The sequence below is a fragment of the Periplaneta americana genome, chromosome 10, assembly GCF_040183065.1.
Source record: "Periplaneta americana isolate PAMFEO1 chromosome 10, P.americana_PAMFEO1_priV1, whole genome shotgun sequence".
Lineage (NCBI taxonomy): Eukaryota > Metazoa > Arthropoda > Insecta > Blattodea > Blattidae > Periplaneta > Periplaneta americana.
This window is the reverse complement of record NC_091126.1, coordinates 18,773,455-18,788,351: the sequence shown is the minus strand read 5'-3', so window position 1 is coordinate 18,788,351 and position 14,897 is coordinate 18,773,455. Positions and strand designations below refer to the sequence as shown.

The window sequence follows — 14,897 nt, the reverse complement described above, 5'->3', positions numbered from 1 at the left end:
GAACACACTTAAAACCTATCATGCTTAGCTGTGAACACACAAAACGCAAGCATTGAAAAACCAATTTAGTAACATGAATTAGGTACTGAAATTAACACACGTTAAGATATAAAAAAGCAACCAGAAATGATTCTTTTACCGACGTTTGTATCTCTGAAATATATCAAGTCTACTATGTCAAGTCTGTTACGTCCTATTCTCCTCATATGAAATTTTCACAGTTACACTCTAGAGTTTAACAATGGTACCGGTACATAAAACTAATGGATACAATTGATTACATCTTCTGTGTGATTGTTAGGTAATGAAATGGCCGATCTATTAGAATAAAGAGAACAGAAATAAAGGTATTACTACACAAAGAGTTCATAAAGAAATGGTAACACTAGCACACAACTGATCAATGTAGAGAATGGGAAGCAGTTTCATTCTCTACAGCGAAAAGAAAAGCAAAATTTAAGCCTAGTTTACATTGCGCCAGTAAATCGTGAAAGTTATTGTCATAATAGCAACTATCGTACTGTCATCATGTAAACCGTAACTATTTTGATAGTTACTATGATGGCAGCACTATCACAATATCTACAGATTTAAATATTGGAGAGAGTTATTTAAACTAATATGCTGCACACTCCGTTTAAACACTTCGGACTTTCATAATAGCTGATAGTTGTTTGTGGTTTAGTTTCAGAGTGTTACCCTTATTGAAACCATAGTGCATGCAAAGCGAAATCTGACAGCAGTTTCCTAACCTCTGCCATGACCTTGACATGCCTGGTATAGACACTACATTATACACAGGCAGGGGCGTATTTTAGGCCTAGGCAGACTAGACAGCTGCCTAGGGCGGCAGATTTGAAGGGGTGGTTTTTCAGTTATTATTGTTAACTTTCTTTTATTCATAACTACCGTATCTAAAAGAGTACATGAACTTCGACGCACAATGAAAAGGACATGAATAACATTGGCAACAATCAGTTCAAATTTAATGAATGGTCTGCCAACGTAAAAAAAGGGCAGTTTTCAATAATACTGTCACAATGCGATCATAGCACTTCCAGTATCAACACTCAATAATGCCCATCCAGATTTCAATTCAAAGAAAATACCACCAGCCACTGTAGCAGCCTGATGATTGGCAGTTCAGTTTAATTTGAAATGGTAAAGAGTCCAGTTGCTTTGTACCTAGATGATTTATATTTCAATATTCACTATAATGAGTAACAGTAGGAAAAAGCTAAGTGGTTCTCGATACCAGAAACAAAGAAGGAAAATGTGAGAGTGCAAAAATAGATATGCTATTTAAAAAACAATCACAGCCAGCTTGTTCCAATTCGAGTCCAGATACGTCAGAGTGTAGTAATGTGGCAAACAGCACCAAAAATAATGGTGCGTGTAGTTTATCCGAGTCAGGAGTTTTCGATATTAAAAACAGTAATAATGACGTGAAATCAATTAATTCAGTTGATCCAAATGACGCATATAGAGTGAATGGTGATAGTGATCCAATTTCTAATGATTGTGCAAACTGAATAAATTCCTTCATGATCATATTGCTAAATGAAGTCATGCTGCACAAAATATGGACAGTGAATGTGATTTTAGAAAATCATGCAGGCAATATACTGATTTTCAGAGAAACTTAAAATAAAGGAAAAGGGAGCACATATCTTTTCAAAGATGTGAACAGTTTATATCTATTCTGGCAGAAAGAGTGGTGAAGTATATTGTAGATGAAGTGAAGAAAACTAAATATTTTTCCACCACATTAGATTCCATCTCCAACATTACACATGTAGATCAGCTGTCTTTTGTTATAAGGTATTTATCAAAAGATGGATTTCCTGCTGAAAGATTTATCTGTTTTTTCTCAAATTCAGAGCACAAATCAGAAGAATTAGCTAGCGCATTAATATTATTAAGTAAATATGATTTAGACATTCAATTATGCAGGGGTCAATCATTTGACAATGCGAGCAATATGGCAGGTACAATAAGGTTCAAAAAGAATGGGCCAATGATAAATGTCTAGATTCCAGAAACACAACAGTGTGCATGCCCGTCTCCTTGAAACTTCAGTTCACAAGATGACACAAACCGTGTAAATGTGCTGTATTTTGTTCTAAAATGTTATAAAATAAAATGAAGGGTTGATTCTAGCTGCATCAGGGCCTCTGAAGAGTGAAATAGCAATAACATTGATAAATACTAAATCTATCAAAACAGGATACAATATTTATCAGAATGAAGATGAACGAGAAAGCTACATAATACCTTACAATACGTAGGATTAAAGTATGAGCCATTGTAGCGTAGGTGGCTTAAGCATGGGTCTAAACCAGATAGCATTGGTTGTAGTTGGTTCGAATCTCCGTTAGACTAATTTTTTACATTCAAATTTACCATAATACGTTTCTATATACACCATTTACACACAAGTATCAAATGGTGACATCGCCTGGAAGTCGATTGAATGTTTAGTAAATAGCTCAACCTCTCAACCTGCCCCCCAGACAACACTACTGTTTGTTAATACAACCATCTGCATTTATATCTTATTTATAGCTTTTACAACTATGTTTAACTACAACATTAAAATATGTTACCATTGTAAACAATTCAGTTCTATTGTTTTATTTTTTTATTTTAGTAGGTTATTTTACGACGCTTTATCAACATCTTAGGTTATTTAGCGTCTGAATGAGATGAAGGTGATAATGCCGGTGAAATGAGTCCGGGGTCCAACACCGAAAGTTATCCAGCATTTGCTCATATTGGGTTGAGGGAAAACCCCGGAAAAACCTCAACCAGGTAACTTGCCCCTACCGGGAATCGAACCCGGGCCACCTAGTTTCACGGCCAGCCGTGCTAGCCGTTACTCCACAGGTGTGGGCTCTATTGTTTTAATAATGGCAATACTGAAGTGATACTGTTTACCATTCTTGAGTTCATATTGGAGTTTCTGTATGTTTTCTTTACCTATATTCTTCACAGGGAATGTTGACAACGTTTGAAAGTCAAATTTCATAAATGATAAAACAATATAAGAAATAATAAAACATATAGCTGTATGTTATAATAATATATAACATATTATATTGATATTTCATATTCTTCGTCAGTCATATGTCCGATATTTGCAGCCATTTCAGTTCTTGAAGCCCCTTTTTGGACCAGTCATAATATTGCAAAAACTAATTGGCCTTTAGGCGAATCTTTATGGAAATTTGTTCTCAAGTGTCGCCGAACTGTTGTGACTTGAATGGAATTCGAGAATAGCATTTATGCTTTCTCACCGTTTGTCACCTCTTACAACTGTAGCACTGTCACAGCTGAAGGCAGAAGCATATGCTTGTCAGCAATTGAAACGGAACTTTGATACTTATATACTGTATAACACTAAACACAATCACCGAATCGGTAATAATATTGAATGAACCTATGCTTGCTTTAGCATTTGCAGGCAATAAAATTTTTTCAATTATATATTTAAATGGTTCCAAATATTTTGAAATTTCTTTTGCAAATTGAACAGTTATTCCCCTTGTAATTAAATATAAACTATGGTAATAAAATTATTTTCCATAACAGTTGTATTACAATAAGTACAGTAAACAGAAGTGTAGGTATGATTGACCACTTAAATGTGTTTCTCCTAAAATGAAAATAACCCTTTCTCCGAAGAAACAAAACAGTGAAGAATAAAAATAACCAATTAAGAAAGAGATACGCTATCCCTCTACTTGTATGAGAACCTGTATCCTCTGCGGTATATATGATGGGAAGCGCCTAGGTTACCGAAGATGTGAAGCTGAATAATTTCAGGAGTTTCCAAGGATCTTTTGTGGTTTGACTTGTAAGAGTATTCCTGCGCAATTTTCCTATGTTTTTCTTCACTTCTCAAACGTTTTCAATAGAGTTCATATCTGGTGAAGGAGGAAACAAGTCTATCAGATGATATACGGTCTCTAAACCAGGTCATTACCAAACAAAGTGTATCAGCAGTAACATATTTCCTAATTAGTTTATTTTGTCAGGTTAGGTGAGACTACACTCTCGAGTAGTATGAACAAGTCAATAGAGATGTCTTCCACAGAAAAACATGATTTAAAGTGGTTGCTCCCCCAATTTTAGTTCCCTCCATCTCAACCCTTCCCTCTCATGCGAAATAGAATAGTAACTGTAATAAGCATCAAGAACTGAGAACGTTAACTGTAGTGAAAATCTCACTTGCTCTTATAAAAAAAGTATTTTTTTACATAAAGTAATGACTTCCACAATTATATTTTCCTGAATTAGATTTAAAATAAATAGATAAAGATGATGGTGCTGAAAGGGAAAAACAGAACTATTAAATTCCAATTGTTCATTACTTTTGTTTTATGCTTCTTCACAGCTTTGTCATATTGACATACAACATGAAACCACTTATTTCCAACAGAAGTAAGAAGTTTAACCTAATTCCATCTGCAGTCAAATGTATCACATGTATAAATAGACAAAATGAGAACAAACCAAGGAAACTCTCCAGATTAATAGCCAAATTTGTCATGAGAGGTGAAAATAAACTCCAAGTTTTGAGCAATGTTTTTAAGTCCAATACAAAGAAATCTTATGTCATATAAATGTATAAAACAAATTTATGTAGAAGGTATGAACTTTTTATTCAGCTATACTTTCAATGTATTGCAGTCTGAGATATGTTCATTGTATGTTAGCAGATTATTAAATTTTACAGATCGCAGTTAAATTCAATACTTACAACCTCATTACAGGTATTAACATAGTCTGGTTCCAAGTTATTAATGGCATTACTTCATATACATGAAACCGGTGGGAGGGAAATCCGAATTTCTCAAAACTTGCTTGAATTTTTTTAATATTTTGCTGCATAAAAGACAATACTAACGTAATAGCTGGATTATAATACTAAAAATCAGAACTTTTTAATGTGAGTAGCTCAGCAAGTAATTTCAATCCAGAAGTGGGAATTGTCAAAATTTTGGTAATCATGTAAAATGCTTGTTATGCTAATCCCATAAGTCAGGAGTTTAACATAAAAAAGTCTATGCCTTGGACTATGAAAATATTGTAGTTAATGGAGTAAGTGTTCTATCAGAACAATTGAAGGTCGAATGTTTGAAAGATATCAACGAAATGCTTTAATATTTACATTTGAATAGTTGATACAGTTTTAATGCAAAACATCTACACAACAAACTACATCAGATATGTTCTATTTGCAGGACAATAGTAATAAATCTTCATCAGAGAAGATTCTCAAGGCTAGTTATGTCACATTATACATGGTAGTACCAGGATGTCATCCATTTAGGGATAGGGATTACATTGAAAATTGTATGGTTAGTGTTGCTAAAGAGATTTGGTTTTCAGAAACAAAAGGTTTGGTTTTCAGAAACAAAGTGTGATTTCATCTGTATAACGAGAAACACTACTGCAAAGGAGATAGAGAAAATCTCTTCAAAATAAACAGTACCAAGAGAAGAACATTTCAAAAGATAACATTTTTCATTGTTCACTTGTGTTGAAAAAAAAAAAATGAAGGTTTGAAAAATCGAGCTGTGTTAAATTACAAGTAATTACTTGTTTCCATAACAGTCAACGGCCTTAGGAAGAAAAATAAGTAATGGTTAGTTAAAATATGTCTGGACAAATTTCCAAGAATAATCGTAATTTATGAAGTATTAGACCAAAAATTTAAGAGAGAGGCAGTTATCTGAACACGTGTAATATGGATTATGTATTTGATAATAAAATCAACACTTTTCATACACAGCATATAGCATTCAAATACAAACATAATGATGTAGTTAAATATCTGATTAGGGATAAGGTCATTCAAGTCACTTCAAAGCTTTATAAATTTAATATTTGAGGTAAAATAAACAAAAACGTCACTATGTTGGGCAGACAGGTTTTCAATTATGATGTTCGCATTTCCACAGTTATTTTGTTGATTAAGGCATTAACTATTCTAGTAATACTAAAGTTGTCTGTAATATTACCTCATGGAATGTGTTTTTGTGGTATACCCACTAGTAACCCTACAGCAAAAGACAGACGCCAATGCACAAGAAATTGGGAATATTCCAAGATATCTGCAAAAAGTGAACCTAATGAGGCCTGCAGCTGGCTGGTCAGTCTGGGCCCTTAGGGGGCTGTATAGCCATGGATTATGATCATGATTAAGATTATTATTATTATTATTATTATTATCTGCAAAATGCTAAGCTTGGTTTGGTAGAAGGACAGTGCTCTAAGTTAAGAGAATGGCGGACATATTCCCAGTGTTTTGCAAAAATCAAACTCCATTGGTAGCCCAATGCAGTGAGGTTTGTTTCTTTTACTCCTAACATTATAAATATTAGAATGCTTTAAAATTTGAAGTGACTTTCGATTGACATATTTCTTGGAACAGTAGTATCATTTAAATTTACCACATTCGGGCACCACCACATCTTGGACTGTGCTAGTCATATGTTTCCATGTGTAGCCTCGATCTTCCCTCAGTTTCTCCTGTGCTACAAGTGCTACTCATTCATAGGCTTGACCTTATCAACACTGGTTTAAATTAAAAACACAGAGGAATTTAGCTCAAATATTACAAGTTCACCATTTAACCATACTACTTTTTCCCCCAAATATAATTTAATTTAGTAAAGATTACAATATCAATTAAACACAAGACGTACACTCAGTTCATACAATACTCTTATTTTTAAGAAATTAAATGTTCTTCTCATAAAAATATGCTTCTAGGTCAACCACTAACATTACCTAAAACATATTTGCATTATTGTCAATAACATTACGTAACAATGATTAATTTCACTTACGTCTTATCAGATCCAGACTGGCGGTCGAACTCTCTTTTGCCACGACTATCATAGCCACCACGGCCACTACCTCTGCTGCCACGACCTCCTCTGCCAAGACCCCTTCCAGAGCCACGTCCTCTTTGACGAATGTCACTATCAGATCTTGCGCCATCACGGTCCCTTGGTTCTCTGCACAAAGAAAGTTGTTTCACAATTGATGCAACAGATGTTTTGCAATAAATCACATACATCTGAAACCATAAACACGTAATATGTATAAAATTTATGAAATTCACAAAGCAGATCATTCTTCTAAATATAGTAAAAGCTTGTCAATATAATACCACTTTTAATGCTATCATGTTCATTATACCCTTTATATCAGAGTCAAAATGACTTGTCAGTGAAAAAAGAATGAATAAATCAAAATATCTCTGTACAACACTGGAACTCTCAAGGATGCCAGGGGACATTAACCAGACTCCCTTAGAGGCCGCAGGAGAAGGGGGCGTGATCCAGTCTCCATCTAAGAGCAGAGAGAGGTAAGACTTAGGGAGGGGGACATGTTAAACTCAAAATACATTGGCTACCTCAGTTAACAAAAAGCACTCTAAAGTCTAATGATTATAGCTTCATAATGCATGCTGTTGCAATAGCTGGATTCCTGAATGAATGAAGAGAGAGGAGGGAATATCAACTGAAAGGTACACGATGTTAATCGCATCTTTGCAACAATTCTTGGAACTCCTCAATGGCTCAATATTAGTCTTTCATGATCCAGAGCCATCCACCAGAGTGAGACTCAGACATTCGTTAAACCGAACATTGGACCACTCCGCGAGATGCAAGAGCTTCACATACCGTCTATAGCGCCAGGTGTCCAGTAGCAATATGTCTTTTCTATCTTTCATAACCGGTTACGCACAACTCTAGTTTGCACACAATAATACTCTTTCAATTATATCATTAAATGCTTCGAAATATTTTGAGGTTTCTTTTGTTTCCTGAGACAACATATTTATCGTCAAGTATATAGGTTGAATTTTTCTTTTTGCAAATGTTCCATCAAACAATGGAAAAACAAAATTTAAGGAGTATACATATCATTCACAAAACAAGGGACTGAAGTAACTTATTCTAGTCAAGTGAAAACTACCAACTATGTACTGTATACTGTAAATTGATATTGGAACATTTTACACTGTCTGTACAGAAATCAGTAATATCACAAAAATAAGAGTCATCAGCAGAAGGAAACAATCTCTGGTTGATGTAGTCCACAATTTACTGGTCTTTCTTCAGAAAACAATTGTGGAAAACCAATGTGTTAATTGTCAATTAAAAAAAAAGTGCCCGTAATCTGTGAATGCAAGGTTTTATAATGCATAGTGAGTGAAGGAACACACTATGTAAATGTGAGAATTGGAAAGAAAACTTCACACCAACACTGAAAAATACATTACCTATTATAGTCTGCAGGGGCAGCTGAGGGCCTATCCTCGCGATTACGTCTGTTGTTTCTTTCTTCGCGGCTCTCTGTCGCAAACTTTACATTCCGCTCACTGCGTTCAGTAGCAGATCGTGGAGTTGTCTTTTTGTTATCTGAAATTAACATGTGCAGTAGAATTTTATTATAGCTTTCATTTCAATTGAAGTACACTGCTGAATTTACATTGAAAACTAAACTCTTGCACATTTCATACTATCAAGTAATCAATTATTACACATTTTACAAGAACTCAACCAATACATCAGTCAATATGCATTTCAAAGATTTGTGTTCTTAATTTCTAGACAACATTAGGGGACAATTATGCATCACTGAAGTTATATTCATTACAATATTAAATAAACACCCACATTTTTAACCACACTATAAAAGAATCAGAACAATTTAATATACGCAACTGCAAAAGTTATGAAAATTAAGGACCGTATTCACCAACACCAGTAACATTTGCTATTATCTCAAATCTCTAAAACTCTGGTAATATTATCTCTGATAATGCCGAGTTCTGTATTCACCACACAATTTATTATCCTGGTTTTCTAAAACTAAGTTTTCGTTTCAGATGCATTTGATAGTTAAATTTTTCTTGACAAAGCACAGAAAAATGGAGGAAAACAATGGACTAGCGCCACAGAAACTATAAATTCATTATAAAAATAAACAAGTTTATGAGTATGTATGTATGTGTGTGTGTGTATGTATATATATATATATATATATATATATATATATATATATATATATATATATATATACATACATATATATACATACATATACATATATACACACACATACATATATGTGTGAAAATAGTTTATCTACTGTAAGTTATAGCCAGTGTTGATCAGAAACATAGAAAGAAACCTAATATGACATTTCAAGAGAAGGAATTATTGGATTTGGTGTCAGAAAACATAAATGTGATAGAAAATAAAAAAAGATGCTTAAACTCAAATGAAAAATGAACAGCGGCAAACAATTTCAATTAGTTTTAATTCTCAATGAAACAGGCCTGTTCGGGATGCTATAAACTTGAAAAATGTTTAGGAAAATTTAAAGAAGACTTCTACAAAGGCATCAGCGGAAATTAAGATGAAAGCACTGAAAACAGGTGGGGGCACAAGTAAGATTATTACAAATGATCCTATCCTTGAAAGGATAATAGAACTTATTCGGCCTTCGGTAGAGGGACTGAAAAACCCATATGATGGTGGCAGTGAACCATTAGATATTGCAGATAGATATAGAGATGCAACTGTGCTGGCAGAAAGATCCGGGGACATTAGTAATAAAATTTTGAGATTCATTCAACGCCATTCAAATGGGGATCAATATACACCAAATATGCTCAAGACTCCAAAGCATCCAGCACTACAACCGACTGTGACTGTAAGCTGCAGTAGAGCCGCCAATAGCACTGATGTTCGAGCCATAAAAAACTGCTCCACTGAAGCTACAAGTGAAATTGTCTATGACGACTCAGCCAGTGTCAGTGTTACAGCTCCTTCAACTTAACACAAGAACACTTGTGAAACAAGGAGCTTCACTCTCTCAGACTACAGCAGAAAAAATAAGAACTGGAAACTGAAAGAGTAAAACTTGAAAGAGATAATGAACTACTCAAACAAGAAAAAATAAAAACTGAAATATTAAGCAATTAAAATTATTATAATGAATTGTGCTTATTATTATTAATTTCATTGTTTTAGTATATAAAAAAATATGAAAAAAAAAGCAAATTATTTCCTGTTTTGTAATAAACAACTATGTGTAAGAAAAATAAACAATATTTATGTAAGACCTTTTATTAATGTAAAATGCTGTGGTAGGAAACTTCTAAAGTAGGTATCAATTACTGTTTTTCTCACTAGATTGCCACAGCGAGATATATTCTGTTGATCTAGTCATCTATCAAGCTGCCCTTCTCCTAACAGTTCAGTCCATGGTGCAAGCAACCGTAGATGTGGATCATCCTGAGGTAATTCTTCTCCAGCTCGACGAAGAATATTATGCAATACTGCTGCAGCAGTTATGGCAAATATATGATTTAATGTCACATTCATCCCCAAAGCAAGAACCGGAAATCTTCGCTTCCATAAGTCAAAAATTCAATTACATTTCTTGAACCGATTTGCAATTCATTATAGATTCTCTGCCGGTGTATGAACTATATCCAGACGAGGCATTAGGTAAGATCTACAGGGGTAGCCTGCCTCTACTAGTAACGCTGAATCCCTGTAGGTTCCCTGTTCAAACCCGGTTCGTACACAATTATTGAAAATGGTACTATAATGACTACTGCCTGGCCATCTAGCCACTATGTCGCTAAATTCCATATTAGCATTACATATTACTTGTACATTTAGCGAAAATTAAGTCTTCCTGTTTCAGGAAAGTTCCGCATTATTACCTGTGAAAGTCATTTGTAAGTATGAAGAGATGGTCTTTCATTTTGTCTCTGATACTTTTTAAAATGGGGAAAAGGAATGAAAGAGAGCTTGAAGAGACGTCACTATTTGAGTCAGAATTATTCATTTCAAATGTTTCCATTGTTTTATCTTCAAAATCGAATCCTACACTGCATTTACTTTTTACCAATTATGAAATTAGTTAAAATACACTCATGGAACTAACGCTAGTAGTATTAATAAATTTCGTTTCCTTTGCTGCTTTATGAAACACTTTACTAATATTATTTATTTCAGTAATATTGTGTTTACACTAAAAAAATAATATTAACTAATACTTTTATGAAACAGAACAGTAATAACATTACTTAATGTTATTACCTTTTTTACTAGTAGTATTAATTTATTACTTTTATGAAACAGGCCCCTAGAGTTGTCAAATGATTTGCGGGCAATCAGTTCCCCCGATATCCCCTGCATAGTGTGGTAACTTTTCACTGCCTCTCTCTGGTACAAGCAATAGGTATTGTAGAGTATTCATCTTACCTATTTGTTGTAAATTCCAGGTTATGTTCTATCATGGATGTCTAATAAAGCTGACATTTTTAGATAATCCAAAATGTGTTACAAAATCAGTGTCATTGTAGTCCTGAAAGTAGATAGCACGTTCTTTTAGCCACCTAGGACGACCTGTTTTTTTTTTTTGTATTCTTGACCATATTCCTCCTCTCTCAGCGTTTCCTATTTTATCGACCAACTGATCTCCGGTAATGTTTTAAACAGAGAATTCCAATTAACCACGAAAATTTTGTTGGTGAATACAAATGTAGCTATAATCAAAGTTTCCTTAGCTAAAAAACCGGGATAAAATTGTTACAGACATTGGTGAATACGGGCCTAAGTAAAAGAACTTGAATGTTTTGTACTTCCGTAAATTGCTATATTATATTACCTACAGATTTTTACAGCAGAATTCATAAAGAAAATATACTGAATCTTACAGAATGTTATTTGCCTTAATACAGACAGTTCCTATGAAAACCAGCCCCACTCCAGCTTCTACCTAACAAAATCTGTTGATGGGCGGAGACTGAACGTATACCGACATACAAACAATTCAGTGCAGGCTGCCCTATGCAGACTGATCCAACTCCCTTACCTTCCTCAGGAAGGGGTTCCGCACTACAGTCATTAAGCCAACAGAACATTACTACCTGGGACCGACCAGCATAGTAACACTCTGTATATTATGACTGGTAAAAATTAAAATTATGAAGGTTAAGATCATAAACCAATCCATAAATTATGTGGTTACTATGCTACATTATCACATAGCATAAATAACCACAAAGAAAATTATGAAGCATATTTCTATACATGTATCCAAAATGAACCTATTACAATGAAAATTTACCATGTGTAACAATGTCTCATGCAATGTCAACATCTCATTTACGTTGATTCTAGAGCATAACAAGTCACATGCAATGCTGTCACAAAACATAACCCAAAGAAAATTGTTTAATGTGTTAGAACTACACAAATGAAACATTACTCAGACCTGAACCATCTGAATATTTACACAATGATTAAATGATAAATAAATTTCAGTGACATATTCAAAAATATGTGTATTTCAGTAAAGTAAAGGTTTCCTGTACTTAGGTACAATGCAGCAAGGAGGTAGGGCTGCATGCTTACATGACCTCAGCATTAGGAGGAAATATGGCCAGCACCACATTCTGAATTGCCTTTCAATCTCTAGGAGAGACCCAATAATAAATTTTATAGGGGGGGGGGGGATGTTTATTTAACAATGCTCGCAACTGGCGAGGTTATATCAGTGTCACCGGCATGCCAAAATTACACTTATACTTGTTTTTTTGAAAGATGGGACACGACAGTTAAGCGGCCGAGCTTGGAACTACAGTGCCATGTTGCCAATATGTACTACCACACTGCCAGCTGATGGAAGCTAGCAATTGTCATTAAGGTGGTGGACGTTAAAACATTCATTGACAATTGATGCGAAGGTAAGAAAACAATAGAAAAGTCGACAGAGAATCAAAGACGAAACATACCAATGCCAACATTGTGTGCACAATAAATATCGCTAAGAGAGCTATAAGCTCTCACCACATGGGAACTGTAAGTTTGGCAACTCAACCGTTGTTACCATACCAACAGGCCTACCACGCTATGTAACATTTGGTTGTTTTTCCAATTGCAACGCCCCTGTCATGTCCCATCTTTCAAAAAAAGTATAAATGCCATCGACCTGGGCAGGGATCTAACCCACAACCTCGAGCACAGAAGGCTAACGCTATACCCAGACCAACAATTTTATAGGACAGGGCAGTTTTGGCAGTAGAGAAATCACCACTCCAACACCACCCAGTATTGAACTCGAGATCTTCCAGTCCTTAGTCTGTTACTCTACCAACTGAGCCAACTAGCTGCCATTGAGGTAACATATTAATATAAGCTTACTGGCGGAAATGATATTTTATGTAAAAATATTAAGAACATTATTCCTGCATCCACAATCAATTTTTAGAATTTTTAATGGCATATGTAATCGTTAATTTATTTTAGAATATTCCAAAAAACAAAATCTACCGCACTGTTAAAGAATGTCACTTCTCATCACTATATGTCATCTCTTTTGCCAAATTGTCACTGGTCATCCAACTTTCTCACTATTCCAAGCACTATCAGCCTAACTGGATGCAAGACACCTAATCAGTCCTCATTGCTAGATCCTAGTAAAAAGAAACCACAGTGAACATATCCTGGACCAGGCATAGGCATAAGGGAGAGGTAAAAATGATCGAATTCACTCCTTCCACAATATTTCGGACGTAGCAGCTGTGTTTGCATCAATGGGTAACTACTACTGTACATGAACTTGGCTTCTCTTCTGCTCAGGGATGTGCAAAACTAATGTGACATGCCATTACATTAAATATTTCAAATCAATTTAAATACGTAATATAGGTATTCATGTGGTCACTATGGCTTAGCACTCATAACCACATATAAAAACTAGATTATCTAGAGTTTGGTCAGGACGAGTCTGTCTATGTTAGGACAAATAATATTACCACATACACGTAAAGTAGTTATGAGATAGACTGTTACACGTGCAATATTTTTCATCAGGTTCATTTAAGAAAAAAATTCGCAGACATACATGCTTTCAAAGATTGTCTGCAGCTCAGCTGTGAAATTACGAAAGTTAGGAGACTTGTAATTAGGTAATAATTCATTTCCTTGCCGGTTTTACTTGACATCTGAAAATGGGTTTTATTCTCTTCTATGACACACCTATGTTTGAACTGCGATAAATCAGACTACATTTTCAAGTAGTAGTGATTGTGGCTTGCTTTTCCATTAAATTATTTTTGTACATTCTTGAAAACTTTCTATTTGAACCATCACAACAAGTTAAATTAAAACAACATTGCTTTATTGCATGCAACCATTTTATTAATATAAACTATTTCAAACAATCCTATTTTAAACTCTTACCTACAAGTTCATGTTTGCCAAAATCCTTATGAAGATCAAAGTGCCATATGATGTTATATATAAATCTGAACTGAACAGTTGATCCACTGAAGTTTACCTTTATTCATAACAAAACAGTCTTGTCATCATGCATCTTGGAAATTAAAACGAAATCCACAATTCATTCCCCATATACCACCACTTAACACATCCCTGATTAGAACATTATGGTACAGAGTTCAACCTCTGCTTACTGTACGTACATGCAGACAGGTAGAATGTTCATGGGGGGAGAACTGAAGGGGTGATGTATACAGTGTACACCCGGAAACATAGTGCCTATCCTTGTCCTAGACTATCTGCTGTTGACTTAATCCATCAGAAGAGGGATAGCCATTCACAGTACAACAGTGTGTCATAGATTTTTGGAAGTTGGGCAAAAGGCTCGTAAGCCATTATAAAGCAACTGCTACTCTCCGATATGTGCAAAAAAAAAAACCGCTTAATATGGGCAAAATTACATAGAAACTGGACAGTGAATGACTGAAAGAAGATACTTTTTTCTGATGAATTTCATTTCGAGGTTCATGACCACTGCATTACGTCAGTAAAGGATCATTAATTCGT

The 14,897-nt window shown here is 34.7% G+C and overlaps 1 protein-coding gene across 6 annotated transcripts in view; it reads right to left on the bottom strand.

The window, feature by feature from the left end:
• Window positions 1-14,897, bottom strand: part of LOC138707511 (SERPINE1 mRNA-binding protein 1-like) — a 60,016-nt gene that overhangs the window by 20,818 nt on the left and 24,301 nt on the right. For all 6 annotated transcript variants that reach the window (XM_069837034.1, XM_069837037.1, XM_069837038.1 and 3 more), the window contains 2 exons: window positions 8,303-8,441; window positions 6,858-7,028 (listed from right to left, as the gene is read on the bottom strand). In XM_069837034.1, the coding sequence (XP_069693135.1) occupies window positions 6,858-7,028; window positions 8,303-8,441 (310 nt within the window). The remainder of the gene's footprint in view (window positions 1-6,857; window positions 7,029-8,302; window positions 8,442-14,897) is intronic.